The sequence below is a fragment of the Rhipicephalus microplus genome, chromosome X, assembly GCF_043290135.1.
Source record: "Rhipicephalus microplus isolate Deutch F79 chromosome X, USDA_Rmic, whole genome shotgun sequence".
Classification (NCBI taxonomy): Eukaryota; Metazoa; Arthropoda; class Arachnida; order Ixodida; family Ixodidae; genus Rhipicephalus; species Rhipicephalus microplus.
In genome coordinates, this window is record NC_134710.1 from 149,741,258 (window position 1) to 149,766,700 (window position 25,443).

General features: G+C 46.1%; 1 protein-coding gene across 2 annotated transcripts; it reads right to left on the reverse strand.

Moving 5' to 3' along the window:
- Nucleotides 1–1,090: 1,090 nt before the first annotated feature.
- On the reverse strand, nucleotides 1,091–23,035 carry LOC119177025 (uncharacterized). Of its 2 annotated transcripts, XM_037428375.2 has the most exons (5): nucleotides 22,675–22,928; nucleotides 14,584–14,595; nucleotides 7,746–8,026; nucleotides 3,006–3,165; nucleotides 1,091–1,944 (listed from the first exon to the last, which is right to left on the reverse strand). In XM_037428375.2, the coding sequence occupies exons 1-5, from the start codon at nucleotides 22,692–22,694 to the stop codon at nucleotides 1,497–1,499; spliced, it is 921 nt and encodes a 306-aa protein (XP_037284272.2). In that variant the 5' UTR covers nucleotides 22,695–22,928; the 3' UTR covers nucleotides 1,091–1,496. The 2 variants fall into 2 exon arrangements, with proteins under 2 accessions (XP_037284272.2, XP_037284273.2); XM_037428376.2 differs by lacking the exon at nucleotides 14,584–14,595 and having other exon boundaries at nucleotides 22,675–23,035.
- Nucleotides 23,036–25,443: the final 2,408 nt, after the last annotated feature.

Below are 25,443 nucleotides of genomic sequence, written 5' to 3' on the forward strand. Positions count from 1 at the left end.
AATGTCGTCAAACTGACGTTTCAGTGGATAATATAAAAAATAGCAGTTCACCCGCGATTTGGTAGTGTGTTATTATCAGCGTCTTACCACGACATTAAAGAAAATTATTGTGAAATGGTTTAGGGTGTTATGCTGCACATTTTCCCTCAGAAATTCAACAAAAACAAGAGTGCAGTGCGTGAATTACTGCGTGGCGTCATTTTTTCCAAATAATACGAGGACACGTTTTAGAGGAAAAACATTCATTCTTTGGATCAGGGTTCTCGATCGCTCCATGATTTTTTTAAATCGTTGCACTCAGACACAGGACAAGACACAGGACAAGGGAAGGGACCTTCCTCCACCTCTTTATCCTCCTTCACCTTCTCTTTATCTTCCTCCTCTTTATCTCTTCCCTTGTCCTGTGTCTCGTTTTTTTACGCGCTGCGTTGTTAGTTATGTATTAAAAACACGCTTAACTTCATACTCTTTAATCACTTACACAGCAGAACTACTGGAATTTATCCGGCGAAGACAGGTTCATCTCTTCACAATACATTATCCGTCATCGCGAAAGTGTTTGGCCAGTGTGCGGGCAGGCGTTTCTTGAAGAGTGCAGGTTTACACTTAGTGACCATACACGCCTAAATACCACTGAAATATTTTTTACTCGATTTCAAGACATTCATTGTGACAGAAGTAAGTTGTGTCGTAAGGAACTTACGGCTCCATTTAGTCTGATTTGTACGGTATAACCATGGAGATGTTCGACAACACCTGGTCCTTGAGCCACTTAAAAACCGCATATAATATTCCATACGATACTTTAGCTAGGAACACACCGTGATTTTGGCATAATCTCGTAGTTTCGACTCGAACATAAAAGGAACGCTGACTCTATGCGTATTGTCGCAGTTATAGGGTGAGCATGATAGGGCCGGTATTGTCGGGCGATCCCCGAAAGCACTGCCACTCGTACGAGCCGAGGCGTTCGGCGCTGTTCTTGCGAAATCTCACGAAAGCATCTCCGGAAGTGATCGCCCGAGAATGCTGCTCCAGCTTCTCCCTCTCTCAACAACACGGCCGAAAAAAAACACACAAAAAACGGAAGAAAAATTAAAACCACTCTTTTAGCGTATTACTTCAGAATTCGGCGCTGTTCTTCATTTCTAGAATTTCCACTCTAGGCGGGGTGAACATTCTCTCATACGATTTTGGATACTAGTTCGATCGATATCTTGCTTCGACTTAAAACGCCGCAAAATACAATGATGAGACGAGATCAAGCGTGGCATCGCTGGGCGAGACAGCTTTTGTCGCGTGCACATAGTATATAAACGAATGTTTGCGCACGCGCTTCGAGCGGATGAAGGCGATTTGTGTGCGTCGGATGTTTGGTCAAATGGCCATTCTACGAGCACTGGTGTATCGGAGTCTGACGGAGGAGTCCACAACGCCGCGTAAGACGACTGCGGGGGCGTCCTTTCGCAACATAACACAAGTGACGGCAGCACAGACTACGAGGCATCCGTCGTCGGCAACGTTGGCGGCAACGTGGGAATGCCACCCTGGCGTATCTCGGCAGCCAGCTTGGACTTCTTCATCTCCCAGAATTCCATCTGCGACCGGAGCACGCTCATCTGGAGCTCGTGCTGGACCTTGTGGTACTGGATTTGGCGGCGCACTTTCTCCTTCTGCAGTTCCACCAGGTCTTGCTCCCACTTGCGTTTCCGGAAGTTGCTGATGAAGTCGGCGGTCACGTCTTGGTGTGGCTGGTTGCCGGTGGTGCCATCCTGGGTGCTGCTGCCGGACAGGACGGGCTGAAACGCACGGCTGCCCAAGGAGTGTGGGGCGCACTCGGCAGCCTCGCTCAGCATCTCCGCCTTGACCGGCTGCGTCTTGTCGCACTTGGCAATCGGTGGCCCGTCGCCCGACGACTCTTCCTCAAGCTCTGTGATCACCATGCTGTAAAAGAGAAAACACGCCGATCGTGTCACCGCGGGTACCGACCACAGTAAAAGTAGACCTATAGTATCTTCTCATTCCGTTGCAACCCGACGACCCGCAATCTGCCGAAAGCGCCTTCACGATTAACTACCCACGCAATGCGCTACCAATTCTCCTGAGGTTTTTCAAGCGGCTCGTTTACGATAGTTTAGTGCGTGCTCATATGTGTGCACTCATATGCACTCATATGAATACGAACGGGAGCGTCTGGCGAATTTGCATTAACAGCATGTCAAAATGCACACGAAAGTATCGTAGGTGTCTTCTAAATTATTTGCTTACACCGTCGTGCACCGCTTTTATCCGGTGCACTTGTGAGCAATATTAGAAAGAACGACGAAGTCGAATTTAATCAACGAGTACCGCAACGAATTCAAGCCTAATCAACGATTACCGGTAATATACTGATATGAACGTGAGTACTAAACTGCAAGAGATACCTTTCAGCTTGAGCATTTACTATAATGAACACTTTTGCGCTTATCGAATGCGCTTAACCACTGTGGTCTTTAAAATATAATTTCAATGTTTCCTTTTATATTGCTCCCGACTGAGTGTTTAAAATAGCGCGCGCATTCATGCGTAAAATAATTGTAAATCAGTACTATGATATTATACTTAGGGTTTATTTGCATCTCAAATTAGAAGCGCAGCGGGAGGCTACCACAATTTATGTGCGATGTCGTGAAATTGCGCAGCAGTCACAAAGCTTTACTTCCAATAAAAACGAACCGGGATGAGTTTAGGCGTCTGTGCACTCTATAGACACCCAGTTTCGTGAGGTGGCCAATAAAGCATTCTATAGACCCGCGCGAGAGTTCATGTGAAAAACAGAGCAGCTCCCCACATGCTTGCTAACTGCATACTTTTGCCTAGATTTGGGCGTCAGAGACACGCACTCGACTAACGGATGAAAAGTGCCCACGCGGTCATGGTGGCGCGCGCTAAAAAGCCATTGCGCTCCCGGGTCCACAACTGCCAGCACATCAAACCGAGCCCTCCCCTCCCTACAGTCGTACCTGGACACTTCATCGATGTATCCGCCGGCATTCGGTGGCTCAGCGAGAGAGGGCACATCTGCTGCGGCGAGGCCGTTCGCGCATTCCAGGGACGCCGGAAAATCCTCGCAGACGATGGACAAAGCCAGCTGGTAGGCCGGTGCCAAGTCTGACAGATTACCTGCACCGACGCCAACGAATCGCCACTCAGCCACATGTCGTGTGATTCGCTCGACGAGCAACCTTCTCTTCCAGGCACATGAACCACAGCAGTTACTCCGAAGTGTGCTCAAGCTTACGCAAGGCGAGAGAGCTAAATTTTAATAAAAGACAAAATAAATACAGAAAGAAACGATACGAAAGTAGGATTGATAATATGTGGGGTTCAACGTTACAAAGCCACCATAGGATCATGAGAGACGCCGCGAAAGTAGGAGTAGTAGTTGTAACGCAGCACAAGACATACAACACTCATGAAAAAAAAAATGAAATAAGTACAACATGAAGCAGGAGTAACTCTCGGGGGCAACTTCTTTTTTATTTATTTATTTATTCATATAATTATTTATATAATTATTTAATCATCAATTTTACTGAGCCAGAAAACGAAAATACATAACTGTTTATAGTTTGCTTATGTCTATTTTCATTTGTTTCTTCTTGAATACTTATTTATCTGGTCCCAATAACAGGAGTATTGTTACGTAGCTTTCAACTTTCGAGCCCCGCCGCGGTGGTCTAGTGGCTAAGGTACTCGGCTGCTGACCCGCAGGACGCGGGTTCGAATCCCGGCTGCGGTGGCTGCATTTCCGATGGAGGCGAAAATGCTGTAGGCCCGTGTGCTCAGATTTGGGTGCACGTTAAAGAACCCCAGGTGGTCGAAATTTCCGGAGCCCTCCACTACGGCGTCTCTCATAATCATATGGTGGTTTTGGGACGTTAAACCCTACCAATCAACTTTCAACTTTCGAAACGAAAGTCCAGTCTACCCAGGAAAAGTCACACACTTTCACCAAAAGGGCGAAGCAACGAATGCGATAGCAACATATTCGAATGTTCTACGAAGCAAGTCTCGCATTTTTAGGAGCAATATTAAGTCATAGTAAACATGCGCTTGCTAAGTAACCAAGTTTTCTGCGGCGCGGCCATAGCGACAAATTACAATATTACATAAAGTGAGGCTGGGAGTCAACTCATTTAGATCCTATCTCACGTACTACGAAACGCTGGTGTAAGAAAGCAAGTACACTTTTGCCTTCGTTTTTTCATGTTGAGAGCGCAGCCCGTAGACGCTCTTGTCTGCTGTGGAGGCACAAGCCGCACGCAAATCGTTGCCGCGATAGCGCGGCAACTATAAGCGCCCCCCCCCCCCACTTAAGCGCCCCCCCCCCTGTTCGCTCACAAGATAAGCGCGCGCGCAGACGACTCCGCCCGGAAAGACGATTTCACTTCGAAATCGAAGTACTAAAAAAATCGCGTAGGTCACTGTAGCAGGATACAAGACCACCAAAAAAGAGCTATAACGTCCTAATATCACGTGACCACATTCCGCATCATGGAGTCACAAAAACTTTTAAAGAAACAAGGGTTAAGGCTATCAAAATAAAATATGTGGAGGCCACTGAGGAATATTTGCTCTTCTTTCTTCATTTTATTGCGATAGAAATTATAAGGACACTCTCTGGAATTTGCCGCCGGAGTCGACATGCGCATCGCCGTCACTCACCGTATATGTGTACGTATCTATATATATGAAAAAGCAAAAAAAACCCTAAAAAGAAAGAAAAAAATCCTGAAAAGCATAAAGTTTCATGCAATAGTACCTAGAGGGTAATCTGGCGCTAGTGTCCACGCGGGCTCCTTCAGCCGCGCTTGTACCCCCATGGGAATTATGGGAAGTACAGGCTTCGGATCCGCTTCGGATGGATTAAGTACTTGAGATTCGTGACGCTTGTTTTTTCGAGTGTAAAACAAGGTGATATTATATTTATTGAAACCTGCTTTATTTGTTTCTATGCAAACTTTATTGCAAAGAGTTTTCGTGATGAGATGGCAAAAGTGAAACCTGGGCAAATTTAACCATAAGGGTTAAATTTGCCTGCCATTGGCACTGCTCTGCCATTGCATTCCAGATTTAGCATGAAGATTTAATGAACTATTTTTTACAACGCTTGAAAACAACAAGTTTGTTTTTCTCTCGAAAGTACGAATTATACATTTATGGAAATAACAGTATAGTATCAAGTGAGAAACACTTAACTTTTCGTCTTCTGCGATTCTAGGTGCGTCTATCCAAGTGGGCTGCTATGGTTTGTAGCTATGGTTTGTAGTGAAGTCGAGTCAGCGGAGCATGATGGTGCGTCTACTTAGCTTCGTCATCGTGTTGCAGTCGATTTAAATAGAGTTTAGGCAAGACGCGCTCGTGAAAAAAAACATGAACTCGATGCAATATCCTGCACTGCCATGAGACGCTACATCTATGCGCAGTGGTGAGTGGACTACGCTTCGTTTAAACTGTCAAATACAACTCGTAAAGCTCCAACGTCGCAGCAAAGCAGGAGATCTAGCAGTCTTCAGCCTTCTCGAACAACAAAGGCACTGCTTCAGCCTTTTTCACCACGCCGCACTACCCGCACTGCGCCAAGAACGAAACTGAAACTGTAGAAAAAAGTCTGTAAACGATTCGCTAGCTAACCCTATCCAGTCCGAAGCCTGTACTTTTTATAATTATGGCTGTGTTCAAATTCTTAGACAGCACGTAGACAGTCTACGAATACTGCTTAAAAGACAGCATTGAACCTACGCTGTCCGAGAAATGGAACACATTTAGAGTGCTTTCAAGCGACAATGCGCTACCTCGCGTCGAGAAAAAAAAGCTAAAATAAGCAAACGTAACAGTTGTATTTTCTGGCTTATTCCGCATTGAAATCAAAAACAAATAAGCATCACTTACATTGAGCGTCTGGGAAAGCGTCAGCTTGTGTGCAGACGACCATTTTGGCGACATTTGATCTATCTGAGCGATTCGCTGAGCCGCCATTTTGTTTAGACTGCAAAGTAGCCTGCATCGTATTTGTCTACGATGCGGTCTTCTCGGAGCTGTCTACTTTGCCGACTACGTGAGAATTGGAATGTGACTTAAGATGGCAGCCGTCCATTTAGCTGTCTATTTAGCCGTCTACGGTAAGTATCAGACCACAGCCTATCATGGAGGTACACAATGGCAGCGCCAGATTCCTCTCTAGGTATTACTGTATGAAACTTTATGCTGAAAGGACTCCGGCGCGCTGAATCGAACGAGTCATGAATGCGAGGCATTAACTACTCTACTCAGCCACCGAGGAGCACGTCTTTCAACGCTCAAACGGCAAGCTATTTATATCTACCAGTTACTGCTGGTGATGGGCATCTCGGGGCAGGGGGAAGGGGGAACTATCGCGTTTTCAGTATTACCAGCAAGATGGCGCCATAAGCGCGCGGGGCCGCGCGTTCTACTCTCCCACGCGTACTTAGCCTCTCAGAGTGCAGGCACGCTCGCGCACCTTTATTTCGCGGTGGGGGGAGGGGGGCGATCGTACGTTTTCGCTGGCGTTGGGCTTTCACTAGAACGTTTCTGTTATAGTTACCGGGCGCACAAAGGTCACTGCAATCGTTGCACAGTCTCCGTTTGCGAAAAGGGCGCGCTTTTCCGACACAGCGAAATAACAACTGATACGCTTATTCGCGTTCATCTGTACCTGTGAGTACGTTTCGTTCGTTATTTGTGCGTGAGAAAAGCGGAGCACGTTTCGATCTGCTCGCTATTCGGCGCGTGACTTTCCAACTTGTTGCTATCGCGTTCATTGCTTCGCCTTTACGGGAAAGCTATGACTTCTTTTCTTTTGTTTTATTTTAAATAGGCTTTGGTGATAAAGAATTTTTACACTACGAAAAAAAAAAGAAAACGTCAGAAATGACAAGTCAGTGCGCCTTTTACAGAACAAGCCATCTTGCAACGTTAGAAAATATGAAATGACACTGAAAATCATTACTATTTAGCTATGAAGACTTATACATGTAAACAAACGAAGCGGTAGACAGCGAGGTTGTAACCGAGAGCAGATAACCCTGCTTATCATTTAGGAACGAGCGAATATAAATAGAAGCTGATGATAGAAAGATGAAAATAATAATATCTGCTGCCCCAACACTCCACAGCACGCGGGCTTCTATACATCATTTAACCATATGGTGTAGTAGCGCAAATTCACGGGGACAAAAAGGACAAGAAAACACGACACTCGAGTAGCGAGTGTCGTGCTTTCTTGTTCTTTTTGTCCCCGTGAATTTGCGCTACTACACCATATGGTTAAATGATGTCTTACCAACTAGCCCAGCTCTCAACCCTACTGGCCTCTATACAGTTTCGCCTCCACCGAAATGTAACCACCGCGGCCAGAGCTGAATCCACGACCTTCGTTTCTGCAGACGAGCACCGAAGCCACTACACCACCATGGCTGACGAGAAAATAATAACCATATGACAAAAAAAACACAAACGAAAATAGGAGCACTAAAAGTAATGCACGGCTCTTCAAACGGTTGGCAAACAACGTTTCCAGGGCAATAATCTAAGCCAGTACGCGTGGGAAAGCACACCCACTCGGAAACACGCAACCGTCGATATGCGTGTATACAGCCCGACATGCATACATTCCTTTGGTATTCCTTTGGTAGCAAAGGGTAACGACCCTTAATTTCGCACTCAGTCACACTCCGTACCGGATCGCTTCTGGATGTTGAGCGCAGCCTTCTTGGCTAGCATGATGGTCTTCTCCCACTTGCGCTTCAGCTGGTCCATGGTCTTCTTGGTATGCGGCGTGAAGCAGCGCGCGTTGACCACGTCGGTGATCTCGATCCAGCATTCGCGCTTCTGCAGGTTAGTCACGCTTTCGGAGGCCTTGGCGCGCAGAATGTCCTTCCGCTTCCAGTACTCGGTGATCAGCACCAGCAGGTCGTTCTCCGTCCAGCTGGGCGTCTTCGGCTCCAAGCTCTCCATGCACCTGCAAGCGCGCACGATATTTGCTCAGAATGATTCCACGAATGAAGCGAAGCGCCTATAGTAAAGCTACTAGAGGAATTAGTACAAATAAAGGAACTAAAGTAACAAGATACACACAATGAACTCTCCTTCTGAGTACCTTTTTATCTGTTTTCTTGACTTCTTGTACAGGGTCCAGTATACTGAAGACAAAAATTCTGCGAAATGACCAGGTCAAGAACCCAGGATATTTACACGTGATTTAACTGGCGCTGCTATTGCTCCATGACGAAGACAACGTTGAACGCTGATTGCAGGAAATCAATTACGAACCATTTTTACAGCCTTTCACAGGGCACTCAGGAAGCGCCTCAGCCAGGTCTATGAAGTATAGAAACTCTAAAGCGTTGACCTAGAGCACTCACAGAACGACAGAATGTTGATGGATTATTTCACAGACGAAAGAAAGCGTTCGACATGCAGACACCAGTTGAAGATAAATAGACAGCGCAAATACCGCTCAGTCACAAGCACGCACATATCGAAGAAAGTAAACAGACGCAAATGTTCTCTGCGCTGCGCAGAAATGACAGCATCTCTCACCATATTTGTAACGTACACGAGCGGGTTTACGCGGGAGACACCTGTTCAAGCGTAATATGTCATCTTTACATGAGGTAATCAAAAAGTGTCCAACACACGAACTATACATCTTCATGTAAAAGAAAAAAAAAACATGCGAGCTCGCCAACCACCTGTCGAGCATATGTCAGCGCTCCGAAATGCTGAAACAGAGGCCTGGTGACACCGCAACATCATCTGCTTGCACTTCCGTGCCAAATGTTTCTTAAACCACCATCATTCTTGTCGTACGCCCACGGGCAAAATTACTTTATTCAAATTCGAACTATAGACCCACTACGTATCAGTCACAGTTTCTGAAACGGTGAGGAGCGTATAGCACTGGTAATAACGAAGAATATAATCATCCCACCTTATTCCTCCATCGTTACCCGTTCATGTGCGGTTTATCAACAAAAGAAGACGGAAACGCGAGAAAATAAGGAACAGTCAATAAATGGAACGATACTGCCCTCTTCCTTTCATATCTTGTCACCGCGATGGGACTATAGACTATAGTTGCAACGGTCTTGCGTGTTTCCTTTCATAAATAAGGCGACTACTATTCCGCTATTATTGCAAGCCTCCACAGGACGCGATTCAGCGTTCCCGTCTGAATGAAACTATACTGTCACCGAAGTTTGGTGTGGATAAACAATGCATTCTGCAGTGCAATTAAAGCTTAAGACAGTGTTCCTCCGGTTAGCAACCTCTCGCGTTCAATTAATGTATGATTATCGGTCTGCCCTGCAAAGAAGTGACCACAGCTAAAAGACGTTTTATGACATACGCCTGCCGTATACAGTATCCTGCGAACCTACTTATGCACTTACACACATAACCTATTCACGCTTTTGTTCGTCTAGCGACACGCCAAGTAAGCAAGCTCGCTTTTGACTGCTGCAAATGGCATATACACAGGCACTAACACCTATTCGATAAAGGATAAAAATGATGCATTGGTCAATTGTTTATTGTCAAAATGTAATGATAAAGAAACAAAGAAAAAATTTGCACCATCTCCCCGAAAAGGACTGATGCGGAGCATCGCGGGGAGTTTCAAATATGTTTCTAACGACGGTGTATACCGGTTTTCGGTGTTACCTTTGCGGTGCAACCTTTGCGGTGTTACCTTTCCAGTTAACCTTGCGTGTTGCCCCGCCACGGTGGTATATATGTACTCGGCTGCTGACCCGCAGGTCGCGAGATCGAGTCCCGGCTGCGGCGGCTGCATTTTCGATGGAGGCGAAAATGATGTAGGCCCGTGTGCTCAGATTTGGGTGCACGTTAAAGAACCATAGGTGGTCGAAATTTACGGAGCCCTTCACTACGGCGCCTCTCACAATCATATGGTGGTTTTGGGACGTTAAACACCACATATCAGCCCCGCCGCGGTGGTCTAGTGGCTAAGGTACTCGGCTTCTGACCCGCAGGTCGTGGGTTCAAATCCCGGCTGCGGCGGCTGCATTTCCGATGGAGGCGGAAATGTCGTAGGCCCGTGTGCTCAGATTTGGGTGCACGTTAAAGAACCCCAGGTGGTCGAAATTTCCGGAGCCCTCCACTACGGCGTCTCTCATAATCATATGGTGGTTTTGGGACGTTAAAACCCCACATATCAATCATATCAACACCACATATCAATCAATCAATCAATCAATCAACCTTGCCAGTTATTACGTTCTCAAATTGGTTCGTTACCACGCATCCCGTGAACGTTGTGTTGGAGACTCCCACGATGCTCTGAATCACCCCATGGTCCCCTTCGGGAGATGGTGTAATTCCTAAGTTACGCGTACGCTGCGAATTTTCGTTGTTCAGCAACGCACAGGAGAAATTGCCCACCGGCACGACCTTGGAGGTCAAGATCCAGTGCCTATACATACGGAGTGCCTAGTGAACGGCTGTGCAGCGCGATCAATCAGTTTTTTTCAATCAAGAAACTTGCGATCAGACGCTGCCTGCGTCGGCGTTGCGAGGCAGGAGAGGAGGGGTAAGAGAAGAGAGAGAGGGTAGGAGACGCGCATTCGCAATGGGGGAGGGAGTGCAAACAGGTGGTAGAAGTGTAGAGAGCAACGCACAGCTGTTGGAGAGAGGGAAGAAGAGCCATGCGTGCATGGTGTGAGTGCGGACGCCGGACGCCCAGGCACAGCGCCGTGCTCCCGACCGGGTTGCAGAAATTAGGTGCCTTTTCTCATCTTCTAACCACTACCACCACGCCGGACGCGTGACATACTTGCAAGAGGTACTCCGCATCTAATAGACATCCCATAAAGAAATTATGGACCCTCTTCCCGAAGGGAACCCTGACGGGATACGAAGCAGAACCGGTGCGCACGGCGTTGACCCGGTAACGGGCGTCGACGAGAGTGCTCGAAGAACAGTTTGAAGCGAAACTTCAGACCGGTGTAGCGTTTACTAGAGTAAACTTTTGTTTGAAGCGCCATGACGCGGAAGGCGGATTGGGTCGTGTGTGTTTTATCGCAGATAAACGAGCCGAAAGAGTAGACAGATTTAGTTGCGCGTCCGCAGCAGCCATACGGACGCAGCCTGCTGCGGACTATCTAGTGTTCCTCTCTAGTGTTTAAACTCGACGTGCGGTCAAGCGCAGTGGTGGAGAGGGTGAAGCGAGAGAGAAGTGTGTAGCGAGCGGGCGAAGGGGCCGGCAGCTGCTGCGGGTGAGATAGAGAGTGACGTCCACGCACAGTGCCGACTTGACCTACTTGGCACCACTCCAACACCTGCAGCGATGGGGGTTACTGCGGAAGTACGCAATATCCTTTAATAATTCTTCAGACCTCTTCATATCCTCCTCTAACCGCGTACTACGTCACGCAGAGGGGCCAACTGAAAAACTGGAAAAGCGTCTGACTACACTGGCTCCACATCTGTCCTGGGCACGCTTGCCGGGTCAAGCAGAGGGGCAAGTCAGTGCGTGTGTGCCAAGCTGCTGCGCAATTTGTGTTCTTCGTGTTCGTGTGAGCGTTCTTTTTTTTTTTTCGTCGTGCACGTGTTAATGCCCGATGTGATGTTTGGCGCGAATCGCAACGACTGCAACTTCGTGCAAAATGTGCCGGTGTTGTATTCCTGGGTGCCGCAGAAATTATGACAATGGGCCGAAAGTTCGCCTGTATTCATTCCCGAATGATGACGCGCAGAAACTAGCATGGCTTCGAGCTATCCTACGGAAGGATTTCACGCCCAACAGTGCATTCGAAGGTAAAAAATTATACATTGCTTTATCGGGTGTGTGAATCAACGTTCTTAGCTGCAACATCCGTAATTTGTAATTATTGAATGGGAATACTCTTTTCGTACATAATGAGAATACTTCAACACAATGATGAAGAAGCATGCATTTCTCGTGGATGTTCATTGATCCATGTGATGCGTTTGTAACGAGCAGTGCTAAGATATCCTTCCTAAGATATCTTTCCCACAGTATAGTTAAAATAACTTCTATTTTGCTATTACTGCCATAAACTACGCCTGGTTTGGTCTCTGTGTTTTGTTTCCTCAATGTTGATGTGTGCAACCATCCTCCGATGTCAAGCGTGTTATGTAACAAGTTCAAGTTGCAACAATAAAAATGGCATTCTCATGATGTGATGCAAGAAAGTAAACAAAAGTAGTAAAAAATGTAATTTTCTTTCATTGCAGATGTCAAAACACGCCTTCGAAGGTGGATTGTATTTTCCTTTTCTTGCTTCATTTGTTTTTTATAAGGATAATCGTAGGCGCAGTACTTCCCCGGTCCATGAATAGCAAAATTCCTAGTGTCATTTAAAAAAATGTATTTTGTTGCTATAGCAATCAAACAAGTACGCTACGTGTATCACTGTGCTGTTTATTTAAACGACTTCGTGGTTATACCACAGTTAAATAATTATGAAGGAACAGCTATTTTCAAGTTATACCTACGCATAGTGTGTTTCATGTGTAGCAAGTTTATAACAGCTGCCCTTTTTTTTTGCGCTCGCAGATTTGTGAGATACACTGCCAAGCAGAGGATCGCAAGAAAGGAGAGCACTGCTTTGCAAGAAGCTATAAACAGGTCACTTGAGTCTTGAGGTCACTTGAGAAAAGAAACAAGGTGGTTTCATACACAGACTTCAAGACGAAGCTGTCAGGGATCTGCAATAATAATTTTTGGACAGCAACTATCAGTGACGAGTGCGTAAGGTTTCTTGCCATCGAAAACAATCCTTCTTTTTACGTTAAATGCTAATTAACTCTTCTCCCAGATCTGTTGCTTTTGTTCTTCTGTTGTTTTGAACGGAGTGCAACTCCGATCGCTTCCTTGTGGTAGCGCTGTTCCAAGTGCTGTGCTTAGCCGGTAGCGCTGTGACATGCTTCTGGTAACGAAGCTATATAGTTGTGCCGAAACTGTCATTGAGAGAATTCGCCCAAGACTTCTTCTCATGCAGTGACCAACGCGATATCGTCACTTCGCTGGCATTTTCTTTGCTGGAACCACAGACCGCCATTTATACATCTGAAAATGGCCACACCGCACAAACTATTTTGCGCTTGGTAGTTCGCACAGCAACGAATGTTGTCTTGAACAACGCCTGCAGGCTGAAAAATGACAGCACCCAGGACAATGCGCCGAGGAAGGCCACAGCACGGAAATGAGCAACACTGAAGAAAAAGTGATGCTTAACGTAATAAAGTTTATCTTGGTCATATGGTTTTTTTTTTCGAGAATAAAACTACTTTCAGAATGCTTCGCTTGTGCCCGAGAAAGCTCAAATACATTGACTGATTGATTGATATGTGGGGTTTAACGTCCCGAATCCGCCATATGATTATGAGAGACGCCGTAGTGGAGGGCTCTGGAAATTTAGACCTCGTGGGGTTCTTTAACGTGCGCCCAAATCAAGCTCGAATACATGACATAGTAGTTCGCACACATCACAGACTATTACAACACCGGTAGAAGCGACGCTCCGGAATAACGGAACGCAGCGCCCGCACGGGCCCACAGGGTGACGTCACGCAACCATTGGAAATAACTTGGGAATCTAGGGGGTGTTGACAAACGCGACAACGTTCCACAGGCTAGTCAAAGAGATGCTTCGCACCTAAAAGCAGCTACTCCTTTCCGAATGTAATTTATTGCACCCAGAGAAACAAAAAAATTCGTTTGCTAGCGAACACATTAACGCCATTTATTCCTGCTACTGACCTTACAAAAAACTATTTACATGAAAAATCAATAAAACGTTGTCTTGACGAATAACGGGAAATAGACAGTTCTGACCTTTGCAGGTTCTGTTTGTATTTCATGTATACCACAATACCAGTTCACGTCTGAATCTTGCATAGAGGAGCAGCTGTCATCGACGTTTCAAACGATGCGTCCGAATGTTGGCCTGCCCTTTTTTTTTTTGCATTCGCGCTCTTTTTTATGAAAACGAGAAATAAGGAGTCCGGGAACACTTTGTACGTATCTCCGGCGGCCAGCAGCTAAGGAGGAAGAGAGATACCGAATGTAGCGAAAATCAACAGCCATATTTCTGATGTCATGCGTGTTCCCCACAAGCATTCAGCCCACGCGTGCTATTTTAGAGCCCGGTAATAATGCACCGAACATCAAATCTCTTGCGAGAAGCTCTCATTCGCCCCCCCCCCTTTTTTTTTTCCTGGCGCGTTATACCCGCTTTTCCTAAACTCGGGAAGAAGCAAGCAACGACCCCGCACGCGGGAACAAAGTGAAAAGCCCCCATCCCATCGTATCGATCGCAATACTCGAAACCCTGCCGTGCCCTCGCTTGACGCAAATGGCAATAATGCAACCATTTTTGCGCTTCACCGTGGTATACCTTCATGTTGAGAACACAATAGAACATGTCACAAATACGCGTTCACTTTTAACATTGGCTCTACTACCAATGATATTTAGCCATTGAGTATAAGAGAGAGAGAGAGCAAGAAAAGACTCAAAGGGTGATTACTCACCTGAGCGCCGAGCTGGGTTTTTCCCATATGTAAAAGGCAAGAAGGAAAGGACAGAAAGAATAACGTAAGATCATTTGAGGCTCCCAATATGAAAAGATGGAGCTAGAGTGCAGATACAAGAAGCTTCAATTTGACGAAAGCAACGAGTATAGCGCGTGACAACCGGTTGGCAAAGGAAATGACCTGTTTGCATTCACTTCTCCAACTCACTGTTTAGATACGACGTGTACGGCCCCACTTGGCATAACACTATGCTACCGCTATGCGGAAAACGTAGATTTAGAAAAAAAAATATGAAAGAACACTACTTTAAGTAGCGCCAGGGCCGTTATGGATGAGTCGTCAATGCAGCGTTTATAATTAAGCCTCATCACTAACTACATACCTCACGTATTCTAAGCACAGTAAGGATAGAAAGAAAACAAAAAAAAGGAATGAAAGAGTGAAACAGCAAGAAGCGAAGTACGACGAGTAGGATGGTGCTGGTTATGAACGCATCTACAGCCTTTCGGAGTCACACCTAAACATACCATTCACGTATCGTAACTATACACTAACTATACCGGATATTAAAGGGCCTGCTCATGTATCACGCTTTACCATTCATTCCACAAGGAGTCATATATAACCTATTATATTCACGTTAGTTCATCGCGCGATGCCAGCCTCAATCGTTGCAATCCTCTTGAATCAAGCGCCGTACGGAAGCAACCGACTGAAAGTTCTCCGTTGATCCACGTCGTGGCAGCACTAATCCGAACAGCGAGGTTGTCGATTCTCCGTGCAGCAAAGCGTAAGTTTCATTCACGTCGAGAAGGCCATGCCATCGGCACTCGATGTCCGCTTTCTGACAAGCATGACATGTTTGTGTGTGTGTTTTTTTTTTTGACAACTTATGAATAGCATTTATATTTCAACGCGACAAGCTGCATTACCACAACAACGAATAAGCCGAGTCAAATAATGCGCTCTGAAAAATTCTACACGCCAAGTGGTGTTTTAGCTGAAACCGATAGGTATTGTCGTAACCTGTAAGGCGCGAACAGTTCAGCATAATTATTGGTGTCGTACCAATCGTTCAAGCAACCGACATCGAAGCCAATGTTTCTAAAGGGATGAACGTTCCCAACTTAGCAATTTCGTACATCATTTAACTTAACGACGTTTGCCTTCACTTGGCAACAAAATTTGAAATGCAGCGACTAATTTAAACATCATTGCGCTACAATCTGTTACGGCTTACCGACCTCCGTAAATTTGAGCCGCAAACAATAACAGTTCGCGCACACTTTCACAATTCGACAGAATGGCGAATAATGCGCAGTATAGGTAAACGCAAACGCATATCGGCCGCCGCGCACTGCACTGAGCTTGAGACAGTCGGCATGACCTCGCGCCGCGGTGACACCTTTGCAGATGATGCGCCCTAACGAGCTTCGTCATCGAAAGCTTTTTTTTTTTATGTCTATAGGCGCGTGTGCAGAGTTTTCCATTAGACGGGCTAAAGTTTCACAAACAGCGCGCCCCCACTTCGTCCCATTGGTCGAGTCCGAAAGAAAACACAGCTTCACAATGGATGCAAAAAAAAAAATAAAGCGAAGCGATGACGTGTTTTTGGCAAAGGCCTGCCATGCATGTTCCCGGCTTTCCGGGGTTAAAAATTTGCCGCAGGCGTTTCGTGGAATACATCAACACAAGCGCATGGATCCTCAAACTTGCATAGAAGAGCCGCAGCTCAAGTCGGGCCAAGAGAAAGTAAGGGACCGACTTTCCGCCCCCTTAGATGATTAAAAATATTGCCCCAAGCCAGTAGAGGGGTCCCGCTCTCTGACAGAGACACAGGTGGACAACTAAGCGATAAATGGACAGGCTCCAGTCTGACATAGTCCTGGCACTCCTACGTGAAAACGTACGTCAACTAACAAGCCTAATAGCAGAACACAAGTTTCCCCACAGCCTACGAAAACAAAAAAAAACTTACCTTAAGAACAACGAAATCATAGTAATATGCGCCGCTTCGATACAGAGGCAAAAGAAAAAACGAACCATTTAGCTTTATTTTCTCTTCTCATCTAATTAAAGAACGTATTATCGCAAAATTAAAGGCAACGCGTTTCGAATTAATACATTATCAGTGCAAACTAAATTAGGGTATCCTTTAGGTACACCTTTTTTTTTTTACTGACAGCAACCCTCATATATATGACATATCCTTGAATATTTCCGCCAACTACTAATTAACGCTCATAAAGGTAGTAAAAAAAGCTTTGAAGCCATCCTACGAACGATTTTGTGAACTAAACATTGAATTTAATTTATGGCAACCTGTTCATCGATTTCGCTCCATAATTGTTTAGCATTCATGGAAATTTCTTTATTGTGACGATGAAGTCTAGTTCAGGCAGTCAAGTTCTACTCATACTTCCATTCAGTTGCTCGTTTGTTAACACGAAAGTGTTTTATGCCGGGGCCCACCAAGACGTCGTCAATGACGCATTTCCGTCACGGAAGTGATGTCAAAAAATACGCGTGGCCTCTGGGTCCACGGCAATGCCTGCCGGGCACATTATTCACTGCGCCAAAACCACATTGTTTCAATCCTTTAAAAATACGCCTTTTATATTTACCACAGCCCTCTCAGCGTTTTTGGTAAAGTGCAGTAATGCATCATGATCGTGGGATCCGCGATTAGTTCCTTCAACGCGTCGTTTCTAACCGTCCCTCTCATTGGGCGTTTTTTTATACAAAGTGTTCCAGCTAAAAAGCACCAAGCAATGAAAAATTATAAATAAGTGCTACGCGTCTCCAGCTAGCGATGTATTGTTCTTAGCTGTATGTAGAACGTCAGAATAGTTTTATCCGCCAGGCACGGTAATTAGCAAAGATTGCTTAATGAACTTTTTGTTGGCCGTGAAATGGCCCTTGCGCCATAAAACATCAAAAAAATGAACTTTTTTAAAATACTGACTCTCAAAAAATTCAATACAAGACTTGTAGCTGCTATCCAGAAATAACAAAACTTTAAAGTTACGGTAAGATAACAGCGTTGGTTAATTTTGTTCCCAAGGTTTGTTTAAAGTGCGTGAAATTAAAAAAATACCACGTGATTGCCGCCTAAGACAAGGCGCTTTGAGTGCCCTCAAAAGTAAATTGAACGAATTAGCGAAGGCTTCTCACACTAGAAGGTCGCTTGAACAGGCTATCAGTGACTACGATGGACATTAAGTGATGGTTGGATGGTACCATATATCAAGCGCTCATATATTGTCACGGGGTCGTGACGTGGCCAAAGACAGGAAACTTCGTGTTGGGATTTAACTGTTTATTTGGGCGAACCTGTGCCCGGTAAAGGGAAAGTCTAATTACAGCATCAGTCTTGCACAAATAGCAGTCTTGGACTGATGGCGGCGAACGCAGCGTCGGCCTTCGATCAACAACTGACAAGCGGCGAAGCGCGTCGGCATTTATACCCTTGCCGTCGAATGTTCTAGCGTTATCGCTGGCGGTGGCGTAGGTTCCAGAACAATCTGTACCGTTCGCACAATGGGCGTGATCTTATCGAAATGATCTACTACAGTCCGGAACCTTCTCGAAACCTGCAGGCGCGGTTTGCGCCGAGAATCGTGTGGTGTTTCGGAACGATAACAAAAACTTGTGAAATGGAACGTGGCAATATCAACGTACAGTAAACACTAAGCTACTTCTGTATGGACACGTTTTACTTTCATGTTTTACCAGTTCCCACGAATGAGGGATCAAACATGTTTTTGTTGAGAACACACAGACTCTACGAACGCCACGCATCTTCTTTTTTAAATTTACTTTGTAAAAAATATCAGCATAACCAATCTCCTTCACCCACAATTTTAGCGTCAGCCACGATAAATTATTAGTGTGGCTTTTACAGTTTCCCTGCGATGCTTTATTAGGAGCTTGCTGCTCGAACAACTTGAAGGGATACTGATATCTTTTTTTTCGAAGGACAGTTTACTCTGTCATACAAATCTCTTGTATACTGAGACGGCTTTGGGGAAGTGTTACGCTCAGAAAAATGCCGATAAGATATGTTATTTTAATACTGAAGAAAATTTTATCGCGGCGCACGTAGCGACATCGAGACTAACTTGATGTCAGGCTAAAGTACTGATTCGGGAGACTTCGCGCAGCAGTGTGGCTAGTTGTGATGACGTCAAGCACCAAAAACACACAAAATGGCAGCTTGCGCGTCGCCGTGTCGATCGTCTGCTGGAATAGTGTAGAATAGTGTGGAATAGTGTGGAATATATCGTCTGCTGGAATAGTCTGGAATAGTGTACGTGCACATAATACCGCATGGTACCGCTGCACACACCATGTTGTGACGTCAGGGCACAGCAGAAACCGAAACTAGATTTTAAAAGCATGCTGTAATTAATTTTTCAGAACGCACTAACGCTTACCGATACATTTCCTACGCTCTCGTGGGCTTGGTCTATCATTTGACGCAAAAAAAAAAACGGAAAGTGAAATACTTTCAGTGTCCCTTTATAAAATTGAGCGGATAGAGTGCTTTTCTTCCGAATGCTCTCACTCCAAACCTGAAATGGTTTTTGGCAATCTTGCACAAACACATTGGACCGGTAGAACACGTTCCAAGGGTTATTTAGAGACCAATTTGAGCTCTCTGCGTAAACTGTGTAAATTACAACGCTGCAACGCTTAAAAGCTGCGAATCGCAGCAGATTGGTGCGGATCGTTGCGACTCGGCCAAACGCGTTTTCAACCGACCATTCCCAGAGCGACATGCTCTGGCCGCTTGATGGATGAGGCCAGGGCACGTCAGCAGCCACGTCACCGTGGATGGTTATCTGATTGGCTGTCATGGGCTATAGAATGCGTGAAAGTAAGATCGGCTTAGACTTACTGTATATGCTATACCTAAAGGTCACATATACATTAACTCTAAATCGGCTGGTAGGATGGTGCCACCTGTCGCAGATTTGAACGACCCCGCGATCTTCGTCTCTGTTGCCAGACCGCGTGCGTGCTGCCAGGCTAGTGGCTGTAATAGCCACTGTAGCCGGGCGCACTCTGTGATAGTCTCTGAGGCTGCGGCCAAATATCGACGGGCGACCTTGTAGGTCTAAAGCTGGTAAAAGCTCCAAACATCAAGCGCGCTTATGAGAGCTCTGCGATCACCAGCGATGCCACACGAGTTGACGCCAGGCCGAGGTGAGGAGGAGGGTATGATACAATTATCCATAGCAGCCCTGGTACACGGCGTGTCACTAAATTTGAATTGCAAATGGTTTGATATTGCTTCAGCCTAAACGCTGACAAAACTTCGAAACCCGTTTCAGAGTCCCTTTAAAAGAAATGACTTAAGGAAACAACGATTTCTCTCGAATTAGTAAACAATACCAAGGACCGAACCATATCCATGACAAAATGCTTAATAAAGAAGACAATGCGCTGTGATAAAACGCAACGACGCCACCTTGAAGTTCCCGCAACAACTTGCTGTGAACATGGTGTACTGGGGCCTACAAATGTGCTAATCTCTATAAATAAAGAGGGTCATTTTATGAGAGGGCCAAAGGCATGGCGTACCGAACTTCCAGAAATTCTGTTGAGCCAATGCAGCCTCCAAACACTAATATCCGTGTCGTCGAGCTGACGTTCACGTGCAGAGACTTTGGCGCAATATTTAAAAAAAAGAACACCTTGACCATCTTTGTCTGTTTCATATTTCTTGTACTTACTCCTTCCACTCTTCCCCTTTTCCACAACTTTGAGGCCGAGGGAGAGTGCAGGAAACAGACACAAAAGCGCGCTAACGCCTGCTACCTCGATGGTATGATCAACTGTCGAAACGTTAGCTCCAGCGGCACCCTTTGTTCAAGAATAGTATTTCAGCACAGTATTTCAGCATTTTCTGGTGCGCCATGCAAGCAGTGTGAGGACTGATAACTTTATCTAGTTTCGCAAAGTCGCTTGCTATCAACACTGAGTGTCCACTTGCTCAAGGGGTGTTCAACTCGGCTCCAGAAAGGAGAGGGGCAGTTTGCATGTGTACAGGAGTAAAGTACGTATGTATATTTTGTTTTGGTGGAGAGGCACAGCAGCGTCCCCACTCACTTGTGAGCCCTATCTACCATAAAACGATAAGTATATGTCGCGATTAGTAACTGGCGGTAATATTCGGTTCGTAAGATGCGGACACCCTGTAGGTAGGCACCCATCTGTTGTACACCAAGTGAATGCTCTCGGGTAATCAAAATGACAGACTTGTGCGCTAGTTGCTAGCTCATAATTCAGAACCGTAGCGCAAAGAATCACACGGACGTCGTCCGATCAAGACGTGACACAGCGCTATGTCCCGTCTTGATCTGTCGCCGTCCGTGTAATTTCTTCGCGCTACCCTCCTGAATTAAGCCCAAAGCGCGAAAATGCACGCGACAGCGACGAGCGATGCAACGTAGATCGTCTTTGCGCGATCAGTCGCTAGCGCAGGCAAACCTCATTCACGCGACGGCTTCGGCGAGCGAACTCCACTGTTGCTGGCATGAGGAGGTCTACTCGCACCAAGAAAACCGCGTAGTGAGCGGTATGCAATTTAAAAATAAGATATATTGTTGCGTAATGGAACGAAAAGTGTGTATGAATGCCTTGCAGCAGTTTTTTTTTAATATATGCACATGCGTAAACACTGCGTTATTTCTTGTTGCGCATACGTGACTCGGGCAGGGTCACGTGCACCTATGTAGTCGTTGTCTTTTCCGGTTTTTCGCTATTGGCTCCTTGAGCCCAGCACTTCCGGGCGATGAGCGACGGTTTCCAAATCTGGAGAACCGAGCGATCGCGCGAAAACGAGCACGCGACACGTCGCGCGAACGCCCTGTTTCGTCGCTGTTGCGTGCATTTTCGCGCTTATGAGGTTTGCTCTTTACGCTCTCGAGGAAGCTTCCATCATGCTACGCCAGATGCAAGGAGTCATATCTTGCTTAACGTTCTCGAGGCCTTCGTAAACAATTTACGTTAACCATCTCGTTTTCGCATGCTAAAGAGCGACACTTGTAGCACCGCGCTACAAACGTCGTCCTGGAGCTTCTTCAGAATAACTCAGCTCTACAGTGGCACTGCTAGCATAACAGTCATGAAAGCCAGCCTCGCCCTCCAGTCTCTAACAGCGCGTCGAAATTGATGCCGTTTGAACTTATTTCGTAAAATATGCTAGCAGTTTTCACGACACATTTATTTTTTATCTCCACAATATATGTCCCATCGCACTGATCATGCGCCATAAGGTAGGCATCACATTTCATAAATGTAAAACAATTTTCGAATATTTTCTACCACGCACACCATTTTTCCTCCGAGATATAGCATCAACCGGCAAAAATGATCGTTTTTGCGGGGCACTAGCCACCATTGTATGAGTACTATCGTATTGGAAATTTCATGAATGATGTTTTTACTAACCAGTGTGTGACTAGCCAGCTGGGAATTTGTTAATGGTTATTTCTACTAGTTGAATTTCGTTAGTATTTTCCCCTACTTCCCTCTGTAATCATCTTCGGATTGAGTAAATAAATTAAAAAGCAAGTTTGAGTTACTTGTACCAAGATTTCTAGATTTTGCGAGACACGGAAGATCACTTAGCCACACTCGAAATACCAGAACCAGTATCCATGCAACAATCCTGTCAGCATACGAGCAGTATATATGTACGCTCTTTTCTGGAGAAGCTGAATTTATCCAGAAGAATGCTCGTACTAAGAAACAAGCGAAACTTTCTGATTAGATACCATAGGCAGGTATAAAAATAAGCCCGTTGCTAGTTTCACTTTAAATAAACAGTGGAAAACAAAGAACTTGGCCGGCTGTCACAGAAGCCAGCAATAAAGGCACGCGACGCACACAGCGCAAACAAATAAGGCCCTTACAAAAGCTAGCAACGCCTTGCGCCCTCTAGCGCCGCGAGAAGAAACTGCGCGGCTGAAGCCACTCGAAAGCGGCCATGACGCGCGCGCACGCTTAGCCGCAGCCCGTTATCGCAGCCAAGGCACGCTAAGTGCCAACGCTTCGCTCAATGCCACGTGCGGTACTTACTTCTCGATGTGGTAGTACATGTAGCCGCCCTTGTCACTGCGCTTGAGAACGCGCCGCTCGGCGAGCGGCGAGTCAGTCGCTTCGTCGGCAGACTCCAGCTTGAAAACGCCGTCGTCCAGCAAAGCAGCACCGCAACCTCCCCCCGCGCGAGCAGGCAGCAGCAGCACTTTTCCTCCCTCGTCTCTGCCCGCCTGCCCACCAGCCGGGCTGAGAACCCCCTTTCCCAGGCAACCTGGCCATGCCCTCCCTACCACTCATCCCCCCTCGTCTCTTCTTTTAGATTCCCCCCTCACCACCCTTCCGAAAGAGACAAAGGAGGGAGAGGGGTCAGAAAAGCGGATCCCGCTGCTGCAAACCAACGACGCACTGCCGCAGTACGCGCCAAAGGGGAGCCCCTCGCGAAAGGCCGCGGATAGAAAAAGCGAACATAAAGAGAGCCCCGCGAGAAAGGACGCCAAGCGAACGGAGAAGCAGAAAGACATCGAGGAGGAAGGAGGCGGAGGAGGAAAAACAAAATCAAGAGAGGCCGACACCACCGCGGGAGAAGGCGAGAGCACAAACCCACCTCGCCGTATAGAGAGAACAAAAAAAAAGCAAGAACTGCGATGTGAAGAAGGGAGGGGCGAGCAAAAACAGAGGGGGAAGGAAAGGCGGTTGAGAGAGGAAAGTGGGATGCAGGAAAAAAAAAGTCTAGGAAGAAAGAGACGAAGTGCAAGGGAGAAGCGGTTGCGCTAACGCACGAAGAGAATGAAGGGCGAGAAAGGAAGCGAGCGAGACCCGGCATGCAAAAAAAAAAAGGAAAGCACACGTAAAAGAGAAAAATTCGGCGGCAGGAGACAGAAGAGGAAGCGAAGGAGAGGGATAGATAGCAGCGAGGTGAGGGTTGTACCGACTTGCAGGAGAAACAACAAAAGACCCCAATGCCGCGGCCTCCCCTCGCCAACCGTTTCCCACCGCCCTTCCTCCACCCTTCACCTCGCAGGACGAGGAAAAACGCACCGTCACCGCCAATCGATGCCAAACACCATCACATTCAGAACATCACATTCAGAACCACTTTCGCTAGAAAGTTAAACCTCATATTTCTCAATCAAACTTAGCCAGCAAGCGTAAGAAAACGTATAGTTACACATCACAAGATATGACAACTCCACTGGTGAAATGACAACTCCAACATTTGTAGGTTGAAAAAACAAATATTTATTTCATGGCATTACCTAGTATGACTCGCGTTTGCAAATGAAATTGCCCGTCATCACACACTCATCACCCCGCACTCAGTAAGGCACCTTTGGCAGCAATGTGTTTACAACTGCGCAAACACCTTTACAACTGCGCAAACACCAAACTCACGCGTACGTCCATTTCAACATTTCTTGGCGGTACATAAGCCAACCGTTCAGAACCCAGCAGTGTACAATGACGGTAGTCGGTCAGTCACGCAAGACACTTTCTCACACAGAAAGCTTGAAAAGCATCGTGAAAAACGACAGCACAAAGGCGTGCTATCAAAAAATAGCGTGCTCTGTTCTGTGAGAAACATTCACGAGCATCATAAGTGACAAAAGCCAAACGTTAAAACACACACACACACGCACACACGCGCGCGCGCGCGCGCGAGAGAGAGAGAGAGAGAGAGAGAGAGAGAGAGAGCGTTTGCACAAGAAATCCGCAGACAGCGGTGAAAAATGAAAAAAAAAGAAAAAGAAAGAAAGTTTAGTGTGACGCGCACACAAAAAAGTACCATATAGGCAAACAGCTTAGGCACTTGGACGATACTCTCAAGCCTTCGGCCAGTTGAAAGGCTCATGCGGCACATCCCGAAAATGTTACTTCCAGGCGTTGCCCACATGCAATAGTGGGCGTCTATCGTGTTTCGCTCTAGCGTACCACTGCTGGAGAAGCTTCCGAGCAAGTGCTGCCCGCCAGCGCTAAGTACCGCTACGCCTCGTACGTTATATAGGTTGCGGCAATCAAATTTCACATCAGGAAGACTGAGCGCTACCCGAGCAAGCCGAGGGTCAAAGGTTCCCTCAGAATCCTGTAGACACGTACTCGAAACGGCACAAGGGCGACCAGAGCTGCAGAATCCATGTGGCATTTCTGAAACATTCTTACTAAATATTCACCACCTGCTTCATCAAAGTCACCAACACGTGAGATAAAAAAAAGGCAACACCAACGCAACCTTCCCCTACAAGAAGCAGCGCACTTCGCTTTGGTAACACAGTGTATAGAAAAAGAACATAGTCACATTCACGTGGTCCCTTTGGATTCCGTGTCTCCTTAAAAAACACCGAAAGTCAATATTAGGCAGCACACAAGATAAATGTCTCGAAATTTCTAGCATAGCCCAAAGAAGTATGCCAAGCTTTCATGTTGTCAATATCATTTTTAACTAACAAAATATGACAAAACATAGCAATATGCAAATATATAGGCACTATGAATGAAAACACAAAAAAGAAAAAGAGAAGTCTTGTGCCACTCAAAACTTTTCGCGGATACCGCAATTTCGACGAAGTATGTCATCACAAGCTTAAAGTGGGCTGAAGTGCCTTTCTTTCTTACCTCCATGGTGAGCCGACATTGTATCATAACATAAGGAAGGTTACGCAAAATCAATAAGAACGACGCGACTTGGTGTCTGTTCAGGAACACCCACGCTTAATTCAAACTCAATAAACTGGAATTAATTGCCCGAAGTGAGAACCATATACTTCTCTTGACACCATCAAAACAATAGCATCGCAGACCACGGAGTACATA

Bases quoted from the DNA above. Each gene is read 5' to 3' on its own strand.
- LOC119177025 (XM_037428375.2), bottom strand. From the start codon at position 22,694: ATGTACTACCACATCGAGAA. The intron at 3,166-7,745 runs GTACGGAGTGTG...GCGTCGGTGCAG, and splicing joins CAACATCCAGAAGCGATCCG to GTAATCTGTCAGACTTGGCA. The intron at 1,945-3,005 runs GTACGACTGTAG...TCTCTTTTACAG, and splicing joins TACATCGATGAAGTGTCCAG to CATGGTGATCACAGAGCTTG.